Source organism: Lepidochelys kempii, chromosome 2 (genome assembly GCF_965140285.1).
Source record: "Lepidochelys kempii isolate rLepKem1 chromosome 2, rLepKem1.hap1, whole genome shotgun sequence".
NCBI lineage: Eukaryota > Metazoa > Chordata > Testudines > Cheloniidae > Lepidochelys > Lepidochelys kempii.
In genome coordinates, this window is record NC_136381.1 from 122,616,229 (window position 1) to 122,634,412 (window position 18,184).

Below are 18,184 nucleotides of genomic sequence, written 5' to 3' on the forward strand. Positions count from 1 at the left end.
ATGGTGGGAAAAACCTATTGTCAGAGTGAACTGGTTTTCTTCTTTAGTCTCTACTACAAACAACAGACCTTTAAAGTTAAGGAAGGGGATAAAAGGAAAGGGAATTATTAAATAAGAATCAAGCTAGTCAAAACTCATCTCTAGGAGAGATGCAGTAGTGATCTTCCCCAAAGAATCTTAAAATTGTGAGATATGACAAAATAGTAAGGTAGCTTGCAAGTGTCTGCAGTTGGTTCTTTTTTCAGCTTGGACAGCACAGCTGCACCTCAACATAAAAAGAGAGTATACTGATGAAAAGTTTCACTGCAGTATCCGATTATGCAGTTGTGACAGAACTTGAATACAGCACGTCTTTGTGCTGGAATTGTGTCAATACTAGGAAGGGTTATTTGATGTTTTTAACTCAACTGTTGACCTGAAAACAATTCTGTGCCCTCCTAACCTTGCAACCAAGTTAGCTCAGGATCCAAAAGTCTCTTATGAGGTTGGAAACTGAGTTTTAATGCACACTTCAAAAGGGAACATGGAAATATGAACACTTTTCAGAGTTTCCTGAAACTGTCTTTGAAATTAATATGAAAGGCACCCAAAAACAACTTTAAAATTGTCAAGAAATGGAAGTCTGAAATAGTTTCCATACAGATATTTATTAAAATATTTGGTAAAACCTATACACTCTTGTATATATAGCCTCACTGCTCTTAATAATAAACTAAAACAAGCTCTTTCATGTTTGTACATATGATGAATACATACAAATTGGTGGCAACATGCTTATGGGCTAATGTGATTATTACCCATGGATAGTGTGTACACAGTCAAGCATATGTAATTAAATCCTCTGTCTATTACACTATATAGTTAGTATGTAATAAGTATAATTCACCAATGTTCAACTAGCTATTAATAGTTCAATTACAAATGGGATCACACTATAGCAAGTCTATGTCACATTTCACCTTATGTTTTTATGTAAAGAAAAAAATAGAACTAAACCTGCTGAACTGATGCACCAATCCCCCGACCCTCCAAGGCACTTATGAAAGTCCATCCATTACCCATCTGAGATATTGTATACTGTAGGTCTCTACACAGTGGTTGATCTTGAGTAGCATATGAACACTGTACCTAACAGAGCAGACTGACACCACCCTTTCAAATCATTATGTCTGAATGGTTTTGACTATTTCCACTTGCATGATCCTCCTGACAAGTGGTTGTACACCGTTAAGACATAATATAAACAAAATTTAGGTAAAATGTTGACTGTGCAGTCAGTGTTGAAGAAGAAACACTTTCCTGCTTGTACTCAGAATCTTATTTTGATTTAGGTTCATACATTTGTTAGGATTCTAGGGATGTAAAATTTGGGCTTTAACTAGACAACTGAAGTTTGAACACAGAGATCAGCTAATCAGAGGAGTATTAGAATGTTTACTAACTTTACTTTTAAGATATGAACTTTGTTGCATGGTATTGCAGAAATATTTTTTCTGATATTTTCTGCTGGAAAATTGACACCTGAAATTTTCAGATATCATCCCATATTTTATAGTAAAGGGCTGAATGTGAAAGTTTAAGCAAAATATTGTTGGTTCACTTCACTTTTATTAGCTGGAAATCAGATGTCTAGTTACAGCTGTAAAGAGGCTCCCAGAAACTCAGCTTGATAAAACTGCAATATTTGGATCACAAATGACTAAAATCTTACAACAAATTTGTGCAGTTCTATATATTAAAAAAGTACAGAATAATGTTAGCAACACAAATTGTATTGGGACATCCAAAACTTTTTCACTGAAAGCACTGTATATTTTGGAGGTGAAATTCACAAGCCTGAAGATCCTGAAAAGGAACAAGGACTCACTCTTTACATACAGGCTTTCTGAGACCCTATGACGTAGGTAGCAATTTCCAGGTTTTGTGGACAGAGAAACATCTCACTATCAACTGCTCATAGACACTAATATATATCATGTGAACAACTGATACAGCTAAAACTCCTTTGTTACATGAGAATGTTGTGATGGCAGAGAAAATATTTAAGTAAACACATAGAAAATAAATTCTTTATACTTGACTCAGGAGAAGACAGCACAAAGCAATGACAGTTCAAAATGCTTTAGAGTAGGTCGTCTTAATGAAAAGAAAAAAAAAAGGGAAGAGAAATGTTCCAGACAAATGGTTATGAAAAAATCTTTCCATTATTAAAGAAGGAAACATACCAGCCAGAGTACTGTCTTTCAACCTTAAGGATAATCTTAACAAGAGAGAGTAAAAGGGAACACAAAGCAATACTTCCCGAGTACTGCTTAATGGAGAATTAAAGGTTTTTTTTTTTTTAAACTTACATTATATGAGATCCTAAATCATTAACACAACACATATGTAAAGCTAAACTACAAACAGTTTCAACATTAAGTGAAAAAGTCTTACCTGCCAAAACCAGACTTTAGACCCTAAGTTTTCTGCAATTTTCTTGCAACAGCTGACATCACTGATCCCTGAAGAGCAGGAACTGTTTTCCTAACATTACTTTAGGTGTCAGTAAAGTAATTACATATTGGAGAGAAACTAAGGACCTAGGGGTCTTGACAGGTGAGTGATGAGGGAACTAGTTTTAAAAGACTGGCATATCAATATATCTACACAAGTATTAGATTTATGATCTTAAGCTTATTTAAAAAAACATTTCAGTTCACCTTTTTTCTTAAAGGAACTGAAATATTATACTGAAGTTTGCAGAGTGTATTCTTACATTTCAGTAACTATAAATTACACATGGAAGTGCAAATCATAGAAATGGAAAGTCCCAAAGTCCACATTAGTTTGTTAATACAATGTGAACTGAATGAAAATCAACCAATAGCCGTGTAAGAGCATCCAGTTTCCATTAAACCTGCTTCTCTGTCATAAGAAAAAGTACCCCATGGCCCGGCCCAACACACACACCTTTGTTCATCATCTGGTCGTTTGATCAAATTGAACAGTATGTGTAGGAGCTGATCTCTCTCTTTGGGTTCAGGATGGAGGCAGGCTGTACACAGTATGAGTGGAATCAATTCCTAAAAAAAATTGTGGGTGGAGGAAAAACCAAACAAAGTAAAAATGCTTTGGGCAAATAGTCATTAATGGCAGAAGAAAGTGAAATGATATATCTAGCCTCACAACAGCAAAACAGAAACAGAAGACATTTTAATTGAAGTCTCTCTCTTATAAAGTGACCTGAAAATGTTAAAAAACCTAAGAAAATTATGCGCTAAATGCCTCCTTTTCATGATTTCAAGAATTCAGCACATAAAATTTAAAACCCTACCAAGATTATTAGTATTAATATTTGCAGCTCACCTCTATTGATAATTCTAGGACAGTGATGATTAAAGTTTAATTTACATTATCTGCAGGAACTTTTAATCAGTTGAACAAAATATGTTGGTTAAAAAGTTTTAAAGCTTACACAAAGCTCATTCTGAGAGGCTGATTGTGTCAACATGGATTTAAAGAGAAAAAGAGTGTCCCATTCACACAATTTTGATTGTACATTTGAATCAAAGTGTCAAAGCAATACGTGGTGCAAGAATTTGCACAAACAGGCCCCTATGGTATTTATATGAAGTACGGTATGCTTTTAAAAAGGGGATTTTTCAATAAAAAGGAAAAATTTGAAATTGAATTCTCTTCCCAGAGCAATAAAATTCCCACAGAAACAAACTTCTGTTTGAGAATGTTTCCTCTGAGAATGAATATCATCAGATTTTGAGGAAAGAGGTTCCTACTACTGTAAACAGCCTCCCCGCCCCTCAAAATCTGATGATATTCATTCTCAGAGGAAACAATTTTTAAAAATATGGACTGGAAATCCCTTTCCTTGACCTCAGTCATCTTAGGCCCCCACTTGATAACAGCACAACTACCACCTAATTCAAAATGAAGGTTAGGGAGAGAAACTTCATGGTAGGGTAGACAGAGAAAGAAGGGTCTGCTGAGATAACATCATTAAAAATGAAAAGGGCTCGCAACATGCAAGTAATTCGTTTTCCCCCTTTGGTGTGCTCATTTAGCAGTTTTTAGATTAACAAGCAATGAAGAGCAAGCTAGAATAAAGAACAGAAATTGGAAGACACTGCTGCTCTAGTAACTTTGCATGGAGACTTGAGTTTCTGCTTGAATCAGACTTTTTGAATGGGAACTTTTTCTAATTCAGTAAATGATATTGACAGACTAGAGATATGATGGGAAGGATAACATTTCAATGATACAAGCTCACTTTTCTTGATTTTTCAGTTTCTCTATTGATAGTAGATTTTATTATAAAATTATGCGTGTTGTACAAGTTGGCCAATTCCTGCCAATGGAAGAGCTATCTTTGCAGTTTGATTTTTGAGGCAGATTTAATAAAAATGTTTTGCACTTATGCAGCTTTTCACCTCAGGATTTCAACGAGACACGTATATACATTAAATACACATCACTGAGGTAACTACAGGTAAAATTTATCCCAAATGAGGTACAGCTTGGAAAACCATAAGTGAAACAGGTTCTTATTCATTACAGACTGGAGGGGACATGGGAGTGTCTCATCTACTCTTGCAAAATCCAAAGGAGAGTGGGGGTATATAATGAGCAGGTTTGGCCAGTTTTGTTATTTCCTTTACTATATGTGTCAGATAATGATGTGACCAGGTACTTTTTATAGGCCAAGACAGAAATGTGTGCACTTTGTTAAAGTTACCTTTTATTTATTTAGCTGCTGTGCTATACCCTTTGTAACTTTCTTCCTTCAAAGATTTATTCCCTTCTAGAACTCTGAATGCTAGATTTTATTTTATATACGAAAGACTCTGGGATTTTGCCACATTTAAAAATCTGATAGTCTTCTTTTTTTTTTTAAAGGGTTTGTTGTATATTTTTGTTTTGTACTGCACAAAGGAAAAATAAGCATCTGATTTCTTGATGCAGTGGATTCCAAAATTGTATTACAAAAAAAGAACAGATTTTACCATGATGGCTGTCATATTCCCCCTTCTTCAAAAAGTGTTAGCTCGTAAAATCATAGAATACCAGGGTTGGAAGGGACCTCAGGATGTCATCTAGTCCAACCCCTACTCAAAGCAGGACCAATCCCCAAATAAATCATCCCAGCCAGGGCTTTGTCAAGCCTGACCTTAAAACTTCTAAGGAAGGAGATTCCACCAGCTCCCTAAGTAATCCATTCCAGTGCTTCACCACCCTCCTAGTGAAAAATGTTTTTCCTAATATCTAACCTAAACCTCCCCCACTGCAACTTGAGACCATTACTCCTTGTTCTGTCATCTGCTACCACTGAGAACAGTCTAGATTCATCCTCTTTAGAACCCCCTTTCAGATAGCTGGAAACAGCTATCAAATCCCCCCTCATTCTTCTCTTCTGCAGACTAAATAATCCCAGTCCCCTCAGCTTCTCCTCATAAGTCATGTGCTCCAGCCCCCTAATCATTTTTGTTGCCCTCCACTGTATTCTTTCCAATTTTTCCACATCCTTCTTGAGTGTGGGGCCCAAAACTAGACACAGTACTCCAGATGAGGCCTCACCAATGCTGAAGAGAGGGGAATGATCACGTCCCTCGATCTGCTGGCAATGTTCCTATTTATACAGCCCAAAATGCTGTTAGCCTTCTTGGCAACAAGGGCACACTGTTGACTCATATCCAGCTTCTCGTCCACTGTAACCCCTAAGTCCTGTTCTGCAGAACTGCTGCCTAGCTACTCGGTCCCTAGTCTGTAGCAGTGCATGGGATTCTTCTGTCCTAAGTGCAGTACTCTGCACTTGTCCTTGTTGAACCTCATCAGATTTCTTTTGGCCCAATCCTTTAATTTGTCTAGGTCCCTCTGTTGTCCTATGCCTACCCTCCAGCGTATCCACCACTATACAGAAATTTGAGATCTCTTCAAGACAATAAAATTTGATCAGATTTTGTAGTATGTAGGATACAATTTCCCTACAATGGGTACTGTGTATTGGAAAGACCTTTATATATTTAAAAAAATATTCTGGTCTCATTTTCCTGCAGTCTGCCATATGCCAATGTTATCTTGATATTCTGCCCATTAATTCTTCAGCTTTCCTTGATCTGTGTAGAAGAATATTTAGTTTTATTTAAAAACTACTGAGAAAGGAGGAATAGGGTTTTTAGCATGCTGGATCTTTTACTGTTATGATGGTCTTTTGGATAGATGAAGATCTGTGGAGTTTCCACTCATCTGGCTGATCTAAAGTACCTGGAGAAAAATCTCTGTCTAAAGCTTCCTTTAAAAAAAAATTTTTTTTTAAATTAACTGAAAAATTTGATAAAAATGATCATTTATAAACTCAATGGGTATCACAGGATAAAACCTAGATTAATATACACCTAGATATTAACTTTCTCTTGTATGGAAGACTGATGAGGAACCTAAAACCATTGACATGGGGCAGATACAAGGCTAATTCTTTACCTTGCAGAAAGCTGGTTATTATAGCAGATGGAATTAGTTGTGTTTCCTTGTCCATTGGTCACATTCTTTCGTGCATACTATGGGAGAATCGAGCGTTCTCTGCATCGTTGAATCAGTGCTTCTATACTTCCTTCTATTAAGGGGAGTGGAGAAACAGTGAGAAATCTTCTTGAGTAGTGGTGTCTTATCGTGTTTTCCCATATAATTAATGAAGGGAGACGAGTGGGAGGGTACAAGTGGAGCTAAGAGGTGATTTCCTGTGGGGGATGTGAGGAGTTAAATAGTTGCTGCATGTGGATAGCACAGGACAAGTGAAGTTTCTCAAAGTCTTGAAAAATGGCTGATTCTTCTCCAGTCAATCAGAAAAGAGAAGGGAGAAAACAGTTGTACAGGAGTGGTTATCCTACAGACAGAAACTTCTTTCTATTACTAGCTCTTATGTTTTGGATGGATATTTATTCAGTAAAGACCATAAGCATCTAAGATTTTTGATTTGCAACAATGGCACAATAAATGTTTTAGAAAATGTTACATTTTCCAAGCAGGAAACACACAAAGCCAAGTTCCCAGGCTACTAATTTCAACAAAAAACGTTAGAGAAAGCTGTTTAGCACTATGGAGACTATATATAGTGCCTAGCATTCAAGGAGAGGGACTTCCAGTGTTATTAAAAATAATTTTTTGCCTTCCTCAGGAAGAAATACCACTTGTGTTGAAAAGATAAAATGCGAGAAGATAGTGATTTTCAAAGATTTTTCTTACTTTCTTCATCTGCTCTATACTTGGGGTCCTCAATGCCCCTGTTCAGCCCTGATAAGTCCCTCCTTTCTGCACTATCTCTGGCTAAAGAGGACTGGATTAAACTTTTATTGATGCCAGTCAACACTACCAGAAGAGGTGGTTTTCAGAAGTGAGACACTTCTCCCTTTAGATTGCTGAGCATACTGTCACTGCCCAACTCCCAAAACAGGTGACATGATGAATGCAAGTGGAAATGTAAAATCACATGTCAGAGGCCTGGTTTTCAATGCTGAGAAAAGGTGTGTTTTTACCAGAGGATAACCTATGCGCATGAGCTATTCCAAAGTAAAAAACACAGTGAAGTCAAGGCACATTAGTTTTATCACAAAGTAAACTAGGTGAGGTCAATGCGATAGTCCCACCAGTGATTGACCTTGCCTAGTTTACCTCATGGTAAAACTAATGTGCCTTGTTTTCAGTGTTTTTACCTCAGGATAGGATGGGAAACATATTTTTTAGATTTCTCTACTCATGTATGTTTACATGCTCAAATGATGTTGTATGCAACTTTTTTGCTGAAACTCCTCCAAAAAAGGGGTAGAGGAAATAAAACCTGCTTGATTGTAATAATCAATTGCAGTGTATGCGACACTACTGCTATCCCATGCTAGTGTTTCACATATATTTCTATCTCTACACCTTTGTATTAGTTTTTCGATGAATGACACCATTTAATCACACATTCAACATGGGGGGAGGTATGTCAAATTATTACATTCCTAATTATGGCTCGTGGGCTGGTAACACGATCCACTAATCCACAGGAAATCTGTCAGGGATGCCACTAGGAGGTTTGCATAATTAAAGAGTGAATGGGGGGAAAAACTGATATAGGATACTTATGACCACTTATTTACATCCTTTATGTGTCGTTTATGCATACAGCTGTGGTAACTAATGAGCAAAATTCAACTTTGCTCAGATTTATTTATGAATATATACATTTCAAAAAGAAAAGATAACCCCATTAAAGGAACAAGTTTCAGAGTTAACATGACATTGAAATGAACTGGGATGCTTCAGACCTCTCAAAGGTCTATTTCGGTCTAAGACAGTTATATTTGATCATATTTACAGGGTGATATTAGGGGATGAGGGAGGCAAGTACATTAAGCAGAGAAGAACCAGTCTACAGGTTGGGAGTTTGACAACCTGGTACTATACTGAAACAAACTCAAATACGTTACATAAATATCAATACATGTATTTCCAGATACATATAATTAAGTCAGCATCTGGGCACATTTGACTATTTTCTGTTATTTAAACTACTCCAAAATTTTAATTTCAGATTTGGGAACCCAAAGTTAGGCACCCACAGCTATATTTATGAATCAAAGTAAGTGGCCAGATTGTCAGGTTAGTGTATTGTATCTGAAAATCTAGCCACTTATTTAGATGCTTAGATTGTTATACCACATTTTGAAAGTTTTAAAACAATACCAATATTTTAATCAGACTTCCAAAACACAGAGATTAGCTTGAAAAAGATATCAACAAGATCTCAGCCCATATGAGTTTTGTTTTTGGAATTAAGTGCCTGAAAAAGGCTGAGAATGAAAAAGTGTCTCAACACATCTGTAAATAGCAGTTTCTACATCTTCATGCAAATCTTTTTAAAATATACAGCATATTTTATGTTATTTTCCCAGATTGTCAAGACTGGCACCCCTTCTACATTGGTTGTTGTGTAAGATCTTAGCATTGCATTTCCTCCCCATTTTCATAAAGAAAAAATAATTAGCAACACCAGAGTTGTATTCTTCAGAAATCAACTTCACACAAGACAGCAACATGCTGTGACAAAATGTGAGAAGATTCAATAAATCATTGACTGCACTGTCTGTATAACTGTTTTTGCTGCCCTCTGTAGGTTACATGAAACCTTGTTTGAAGAGAATGATTTGCAAAAAGTTGGGCACAGAGGTTTGGTAATTTGAATTAAAAATGTTTGTTTTTAAGAGATAAGGGTAAAAAAGTCAGTGATGAGTCTTCTGTTTTCTTTGAAAGGTAATGAGCTATATCCCTTTCCCTCAATTCTGTACACATTTTATGTACACAGACTTACAGACCACCAAAATCTTTGAAGTTAACCTACAGTTAATAAAACAATGCAGTCTGCTAATTTAAAGGTATGAAGGTTCAAGTACAGCTTATTCATTTTTAATTAAAAAGTTTAAGAGCAGTAAGATCCTGATGCTACAGCCAGAGGGCTTTCTCCTGTCTGCACTCTGCTCAGAGAACTCCCACTGCAGTCAATGGGAGAGCATACACACAGCAATGTCATGATCAGTGCCACAGTTCAACACAGGGAACTATTTATATTTATGTCTTATAAAGGGTGAAAAAAAAATTGAGTTTTGACTAAATCTGCATTAAGTACTTTCTTACTCAAGGGTTTAGAGAGATATCGCTGTTCCCTAGTTATGACTTAGTCAAAGAAATCTCCTTTTGTGGTATTACTGCTAGCCAAATATCAATGCAGTTGAACAGCTGCTAACCAGCTTAAATGTTTCATTAAAATTAATAAAGCCAATCCAAGAAATATCTCCAAACACAGATTATTTCAGGCCCAGTTCCTGCAAGGAATGCCATGTGTCAGGCCCTATACCTGCTCAGAGGTCCTTGCAGAATGAAATCTTGACATCCTAAACATTACATCTCAGCCCAATCAGCATCTGGCTAACAATACTTTGTGTCTGAGTGCAATGCAAGACGAGTGTATTTTCAAGCAATTACCTGTATTTGAAACTTATCTGGAAATCCGCAATTGAAAAAAAAATATGAATAGCAATTTGCAAAATATCAAAATGCAAAGTTTCATTCATTTGAATGGTGTTCAAGTATTTTATCAGTTGTTAAACTTCTGTTTTTATTATCTAGTTGAGCTCATCTTTTAAAAAACGATTTAAAACATAAATTTTGGTGATGTCAGCTATCAACCCAGAATGCTCAAGACTCCCTTAATTTTCCCCTTCCTCTTTATCTTACTTGCCACAAGAGCCTAAATCATAGCCACCAAAGCAGCACAGATAATTTTCTGAAACTATCAATATTACTTCATATCTTAACCATTAGGTCACTGCTAAGTGATTGCCCAGCAAGCAACTGTTGCTACCCTTAGGCACTTCTAACCCAAGCTGATGGAATTAAAATCAAGACCTCATTTTACTACAAAGATTTAAGTGGGCTTCTTAAAGGTATGCCTTGAAATGACTTCTAAAGTTTTGCTAAACTTGAATACGTACCTAAATATTGCCAAATTAGCCAACAAGAACTCAATTTTTGCAAAACAGAATAAAGTACTAATTTTCAATTTGATATTTTGGGCCTTCAGTAGATACCAGGAAGCATAAGACACTAAAAATGCCAAAATTAATATTACTGTATACTTTAAACATGGTTTTGGTTATAACCAACTCATTGTCAAACATTCATAAATTTTATTCTAAACCTTTTTAAATGGTCAATTTTTATTTTGGACAGGGACAATATCTATCTTTGCTTGCAAAGTGTGTAGTACAACAGGACCCTGATTCCATTTAGGGCCTCTGGCCACTACTATAATATTAATATTCATAGGTTTCAGAGTAACAGCCGTGTTAGTCTGTATTCGCAAAAAGAAAAGGAGTACTTGTGGCACCTTAGAGACTAACCAATTTATTTGAGCATGAGCTTTCGTGAAGTGAGCTGTAGCTCACGAAAGCTCATGCTCAAATAAATTGGTTAGTCTCTAAGGTGCCACAAGTACTCCTTTTCTTTTTATTAATATTCATAAAACTATTGATGTTAATCTATATTAATCTTTCCTCTAGATTCCAATCCTAGCTCAGAGAATGCTGCGCTGAAGAAACTATTGTCTTAATACCTATTACAGCAAAAGTTTTAATGAAATATACAGCATAAACTCTCCATGCAATATAGTTACAGTTTTCTTGTAAAGTCTTCTACCATGTTGAAACAGAAGCACTCTGAAGTGATTTTTCTTAATGCAAGAATACATTTAATGATTTATTCCTTTAGATTTTGCAAGAATAAAGTAGGTAGGAAATAGGCTAAACAGGTCAGAAAAATATTAACGCATTACACCGCTTATGCTACAAGCTGTGAAAAGAAGCTGGAGTACCTGCCAAGCAGAACTGCAAACATCAGAAATTAAGCACTGATCCTGGCACATTCCAAAGACTGATTTTGCAATGGTATTTTAACAGAAGCATCATTATACAGAATATTCAATAAAAAGATTTTCCTGGGATAATTTTTCTGAAACTTTCAGATGCCATGCATGTTGGTATTGCACTGTATCAATCACAGAAAACCACTCAATTTACAGAAACGTATGTCATTCAAGGATCAGTACAAATTTCTTGATTCAAGGATTTTTCGATAAAGCCTTTTATGGGTTTAAGCCAAATGCATTACTATAAACCTACCATACTGTAGGTCCCATAGATAAGGACTGAAACTGAATGTCATTATTGGAATAGTGAACATTCTCCCTCACATTTTAAAAAAGACCAAACCTTACCTCCAAGTAGTAAAAAATCAAACTGACCATCTATTGCTTGACTTTTTTGTAGTTATGATTATGTGTAACATTTACAATGAAGTCATAATGCAAACATCCACATCAGGGTTGTCTATCTTCCTTTACTCTATTTGAGTTTGCCACAGTATCCATGAATATGTAGAACCCCAAGTCTATTTATAGTCAAGATTAATCGTATATCTTCATTTAATTTTAAATTATTACTACAAATTTAAACAAAGTATATGGAAGATTAGTTTAATCTTGAAAAAGACTGAACAGTAATTTCTTCCACATAAAGTTAAATTGTTGAATAATAAATTGAAATGTTTATTCTGTTAAAGTATTTAACATTCCAAATGAACTTGAGTTAATCCTTGCTATCTTTTGATAGACAAAGTAATCCCATACTGTAATATCAGTAGACTTGAATCCCAACTGCTTCAAAAAGAATACTCATTAATAATAGGCCTATCTAATATAAAACATCAAAGTTAGTAACAAACAGATGGACCTACAGTAACAGTTAAGCCTTGCAGAATGCTCATGGGTGTCTTAAGCATAAAAGGAAATATTATGAAACACCATGCAGTTTTACTGAACTCACCTGACAGAGGTGTGAAACCATTCTCTAGGAGCAGAGATGCATGCACAAAAGTAAGAATATGATTGCAAGTAACAGACTTTAAAAAAAATAAAAACACTACAACTTCAAAATGAACAAAATGGCAACATGGTGAAAATAATAAATAGAAAACATTTTTGGATTCTCACCTCTCGTTTTGCAAGCAGCACATTAGGAACAATGTGTGGCAGGCAACGTCCCAGCATTAACATCACACTTTTTTCACTATCTGCAATCCGAGACACCTAAAATCCAATTATTTTTATGAGACGCAGCAACTGAAATGTTTCAGAGTAACAGCTGTGTTAGTCTGAAATGCAAACTTTTTCATTTATTAAAACATTTTTTAGCAGAGACTACACTTTCCAAGAATGATAAAAAATAATCACTAATGATTGAACATAAATACACCTCAAAATTAGAATCTATTTAAATCTCACCAAATCATACGCCTTGTTTCTTAACTTGGGCACAGGATTATTATGAAATTTATATGTATATGAAGTCTTGTGAAAAGCTAGAGGTATTAGTTGGCTAATGATAGTCAGTCAATGAAGATTAAAAAAGGGTATTCTGTTTACGATAAGGGAAATATACCTCTGATCCCAAACGACTCTCTGCTGACATCCGACAGAAAGATAGTAGTGCTTGATGGAAAGCTGGTGATAACTTCCTGAAATAATTTTGTTAGGAGAAAAGAAAAGAATAGATCAGAGTTGACATTGATGGAATCCTAGTTATTCATTCAGTTTTATATATATATATATATATATATATATATATATAGTGACATCTGAAAAGCTTGTTTTCTGTGTTGCATATGGGCAACTTCAACTTGTTTGAAGTCATATTTGAGCTAGATTTTAACATCAGCAAACCCCTAGTTTTTGTTTTTTTTGTTTAAACTAACTGCCATTTTGGATTGGATTAAAAATGCAGTTTTTCTAATTCACAAGTTATTCCCACAGGGCTCACATTCTTGAAGATAGAGAATGATGATGTTTTGTCCAGACAAAAATATGATTCAAAGAGTGAAGAAAATGAAGTTATGTTAACTCCAGCAGCGCTAGAAAAAAAATACAATCTTTGTAAACTGCCAAATGGCAAGGGAAAAGTACTATTTCTGCCTCAGTTAATTTTCTTGTGCATATTCCTATCCAACAAGCCTCAGAGATATTTTCCATCTTACTGTACGAATAATGCCAACACCAGAGAAGTCAATTACAACCCTTGGCACTAAACTCAAGTAATCTGGAAAAGCCAGCCAGAATTTCCAAGCCAGCCAGTAAATTTCCTACTAATCCTGTGCTAAAAGCAACTTTTAAAGGGAAGAATTTAAAATGAACAATATTTTCCCCTAGAGCATGAAGATAAGATACGCCACAAATTGTCAACAAACGAAATATCCCATCCTGTATAAAAACTTAAAATTGATGGATATCAATCAATTTTAGAGAACTGAAATCTGGTAAACATACATTTATTTAAGCATATATTTGTCCAATAATCCTGAAGTCAACAATATGTGATTATGCTGGAAGGAAAAGCACCTCTAATTTAGACACATTTCTGTACTAGAAGGTCGAGGATAAGCGGGACACTAAAGCGTACTCCTGTTTTCAGCCAAATGCACTGGAGGTGTAACTTGTAAATCAGAGAAGTATGAACACAGGATTAAGTTGTTGCCATCACAGTTTCTTTGTAAGAAGCCTATACCTTCTTGGGTCCAGTGGTTATCTGACAGAGAGTACTGGTGCCTTACAGCTGAACTTCATCTTGCTTTGAATTATTCCGAGATTTAGCATTTTGGCAAACTAGTTTATGCCTACCCAAGCACTTTTCACCTCAACAGAATATAAACAGAAATAAGGTCTTATATTTTCTAGTTGCTAATCTATTCTAAGTGCTCACCCCTACATTCAGTTTGAGCTATGCCTCAAATTATACATCTTCCACCCCATTTTTTTTTTGTATTAACAATTTATTGGTTCAGCGGATTGCTTTTTCTTATGAAAACCGTAACTGTTTTTTGTGCATAACTCACCAAATTTAGAAATTCTTCTGTAATTAAAGTGATGGCAATTTGGTAAGCATCTTCAAAAGACAAGAAGCACTGAGAACGACTATGCATATTTGGTTTGCTGTACACAGTTTAGGATTTAGCATGGGCATAGGGACTAGATGTGGGTTTAGAGAAACTGCTTTACAAGATTTTATGCTATAGGGCTGACAAAAGAAAACCTGCCCCACTTACTCCTATCACTCTTGATCAAGCTGAAGCTTGTACTTTGAGTTTGCTTAAGAGAGACTATCCTGAAGAAACGCCAGGATCTGTAAAATCTTAGAATGAGCTTTATCTTGCACAGGTATTTTAATATAATACATACTGTGGCATACGTGACTTTAATACAATTTTCCTTGAAACTAGAAGAGCTTTCAGTTTTTTCCAATAATTTGTTAGTTTTAGTCAGTCATAGAGGACATCCTATGGGAACAGGATGCAGGCTTAAGCTTTTGGTTGGGAAATTTCTCATTAGACAAGTGGGAGAATGAGGTTTTGGTAAAAGATCTAGGTCTAAAAGCCACGGCCTTCTTGGCCAATGAGTGAATAAAACGGACGCCGTATCACTGACCTTTTTTTAACATTGTTTGGAATTATGAATCTATGAAACTAAAAAATAATAATGGGCCTTCTTAGACTTGACTTGCTCTTCTGAACTTTCTCTGATCAGAGAATGATCAAGAAAATGGCAAATAGCTATCACCATCCATTAGGACTGCCACGAGAATTATGAAGACATATGAACACCTTTTGAGAAACCATGAACCCAGAAAGTAGAGCTTTGTAATTATAAAGTGTTCCCACTGATTTATCTTCTTTGATATTTCCTGATCTAGAATGTGAGTATTTATTTTCCTGAAGTCTAGGGACACTGGAAGCGTCCTTGTATTGCCTGCATCATTTTTAAAAACCTGTTAAGTATTCCACAGATTGTTTAATTATACAGTCCATCAGAATACCTGATAGAATGTAAGGATTGACAACCATCCTTGGTTTACAGCACCGCAGAGTATATAAGATATTTAGATAACCATAACACATTGTCAATTACATTTCAAAAAAGGGGTAGTGGACTTCAAGAACTTAAGGATTTTTTTTAATCAGCAACTGAAATTCCTTCCAAAATCAATACAGTTAGCAATTTCCACACACTAGCAGTGAAAGAACGATCAGGAGAATAATATCTAATTCTTCTGATCTGACAATTGCTTAGTTAGGAGGAGTAGATTTCAAACTAATTTAGACTAATTGTTAGAACAGATCCAGCCACCACTGTATGATGGAATTCTCAGAACACTGAATAGCGACCTATTGTAAACAATAAAACTTCCTTTAGCAGTAGGCAATGACTATTCCTTTAACTTCATCTATGTAAAGATAAGTTACTAAGTAACAAGATTTGAAGCTAGCATGTTTTCAATGTATCCTAGCTTTTGGCAAACCTATATTTAACTTTTAGGGTTAATACTCTGGATAATTACTAACTGTTTAAACTCAACATTTATAAAACTGCTCTTTTAAATCTAATTCCATATGATATTTTTAACACCTTTAAAAGACTGACTGATGTTCAGCTGAAATTGCCAGCCAACTTTATTTTAAAAACTATCCATTCTGCTTTTGCCAAGAGAGGATTAAATATTACCTTTAAGTATAAATTATTCTGTTCAGTGCAAAATCAAGTTTGATTTTAGGGCCTGTTCCTGCAATAGGCTCTCCTCAGGAAGACCACTGAAGTCAGTAGGACTCTCTGTGGATTCAGGGCTCTGCCTGACAAAAGTTCTTCAGAACCACGGCCTAAATTAGGACTACAAACCATCTCTATCCATCTGTATTTATTCAGATTGAAAGATGACAGACCAAGGAAGCTAAAGTTCTTCTAAAGCAGGAGCAGGTTTTCTAGTTTCTAGCTTTAAAGTTAATTTGCTACCCTTACCATTGCTAGTGATTTACTTTTGTTCCCTAGAAAGAAAAACATGCCTTCAGGTTTAAGTTTTCCATTGGATGCACATAAGTGTATTCTGAATTGAACTCCACATTCAAAACTTTATTTAAAATAATGCGTGTTTGTATCTAAAACCTATCATTTAAAGGCATTTTAATTTCTGCAAGTTAAGATTATTCTTACTAGAACTTTATAGTAATTTATTAATCTTACATTTTGAAGAATGAATAGATCGGATATTCAAGAAAAATACTAGGAGGCTAGTCAAAATATGAAGCAGCAATTTTTCAAAAAATGGAAGTTATTTCCATTTTACAGGATTCACAATGAATTTGTTTTTTGCAAGAAAAAGTGAAGTGTTTAAAAAAAGTGAGTTCTGCCTCTTTTTGCTTTCATTTTTGGTAAGCTGCAATAAGACAATGTCCAGAGTTCCCCACCTACATTTTCATTTCTCTTTCTTCACTACAATTTTTCAGAATGTTGACAACTTTTGAGAAGTTAGAGTGGGAAACCTACAGATTAATTTCCCCTGCTGTCAGTAATGTTTTTTGGGAAAAAACTTCCCAGCCATATTCACTCTCAGAAAAAAGGGAAAAACACCTAGAAAATTTCTACTGCATTCTGTGGCAAGAGGAAAAAAAGTAGAGAACAAAAGCTGAATTCCAAAAGTGTTGTTTTTCAAATGAAAATATCAGTTTTGAAATTTTCCATTAAATAGACAGATACAACTGAAAACAGTTTCCCTTGAAAAAAATTGGCTTTCAGCATTTTTCAGTATGAAAATGTTTTGGTTAGAAAATTTTGAGCTGAAATAACTCATAAGGCAATCTTACTCAGAGCTGTTTCTGTATGAGAACAATAACTTTAGAAGTTGTATAAACTCCTTTACTAAGCATTTTTGGACTACAATATTCTTATTGGTTGTATGCATGTTTCTTTCTTTCTCCCAACCACTACAATGCTCAAAAATATCAGTGTGATAAGGATACTTTTTCTGCGATGACTATGAGATTGAAGACCTTGGTCAAAGAAACTAGGACTATAGCTCAGAAAAGTTGCCTCTGGAAACCTTAAAAGTTGGCTTTCCACTAGCTGTCTTCCAGTCATCTGGCAGAGAGGCGGATTTAAGAGACAGGTTACATATCACAGTTAATAGTTCTGTAATTTTGTATCTCAGTTCCTTCAGGACTCTTGGGTGAATACCATCTGGTCCTGGTGATTTACTACTATTTAAATTTATCAATCTGTTCCAAAACCTCCTTTACAACACCTCAATCTGGCACAGTTCCTTAGATGTCAGCTAAAAAGAATGACTCAGGTGTAGCAATTTCCCCCACATCCTCTGCAGTGAAGACCAATGCAAAGAATTAATTTAGCTTTTCTACAATGACCTTGCCTTGCCAACCTGACAGTATGGCAGACTTCCTGCTTCTGACGTACTTACAATTTTTGTTGTCGTTAGTTTGTGCGTCTTTTGCTAGTTGCTCTTCTAATTCTTTTTGGCCTGCCTAAGTATACTTTTATACTCTACTTGCCAGAGTTTATGCTCCTTTCAATTTTCCTCACTAAGATCTGACTTTCAATTTTTAAAGTCTCAATCAGCTTCTTTTACTCTGTTTACCCACTGGGGCGTTTTTCTGGTTCTCTTACTATTTTTTTTTTGTTTGGTTTTGGGTATGCATACTGCTTGAGCCTCTTTTAAAAGTTTCCATGCAGCTTGCAGGCATTTCACTCTTGATTGTTTCCTTT

At 35.4% G+C, this 18,184-nt stretch overlaps 1 protein-coding gene across 14 annotated transcripts in view; it reads right to left on the bottom strand.

Moving 5' to 3' along the window:
* Window positions 1–18,184, bottom strand: part of RELCH (RAB11 binding and LisH domain, coiled-coil and HEAT repeat containing) — a 122,321-nt gene that overhangs the window by 61,090 nt on the left and 43,047 nt on the right. For 10 of the 14 annotated variants that reach the window (XM_073332228.2, XM_073332224.2, XM_073332226.2 and 7 more), the window contains 3 exons: window positions 13,026–13,101; window positions 12,578–12,673; window positions 2,953–3,065 (listed from right to left, as the gene is read on the bottom strand). In XM_073332228.2, the coding sequence (XP_073188329.2) occupies window positions 2,953–3,065; window positions 12,578–12,673; window positions 13,026–13,101 (285 nt within the window). Of the gene's footprint in view, window positions 1–2,952; window positions 3,066–6,474; window positions 6,608–12,577; window positions 12,674–13,025; window positions 13,102–14,144; window positions 17,164–18,184 lie in introns of those variants that run through there. The other 4 variants (XM_073332231.2, XM_073332227.2, XM_073332235.2 and 1 more) reach the window with 3 other exon arrangements.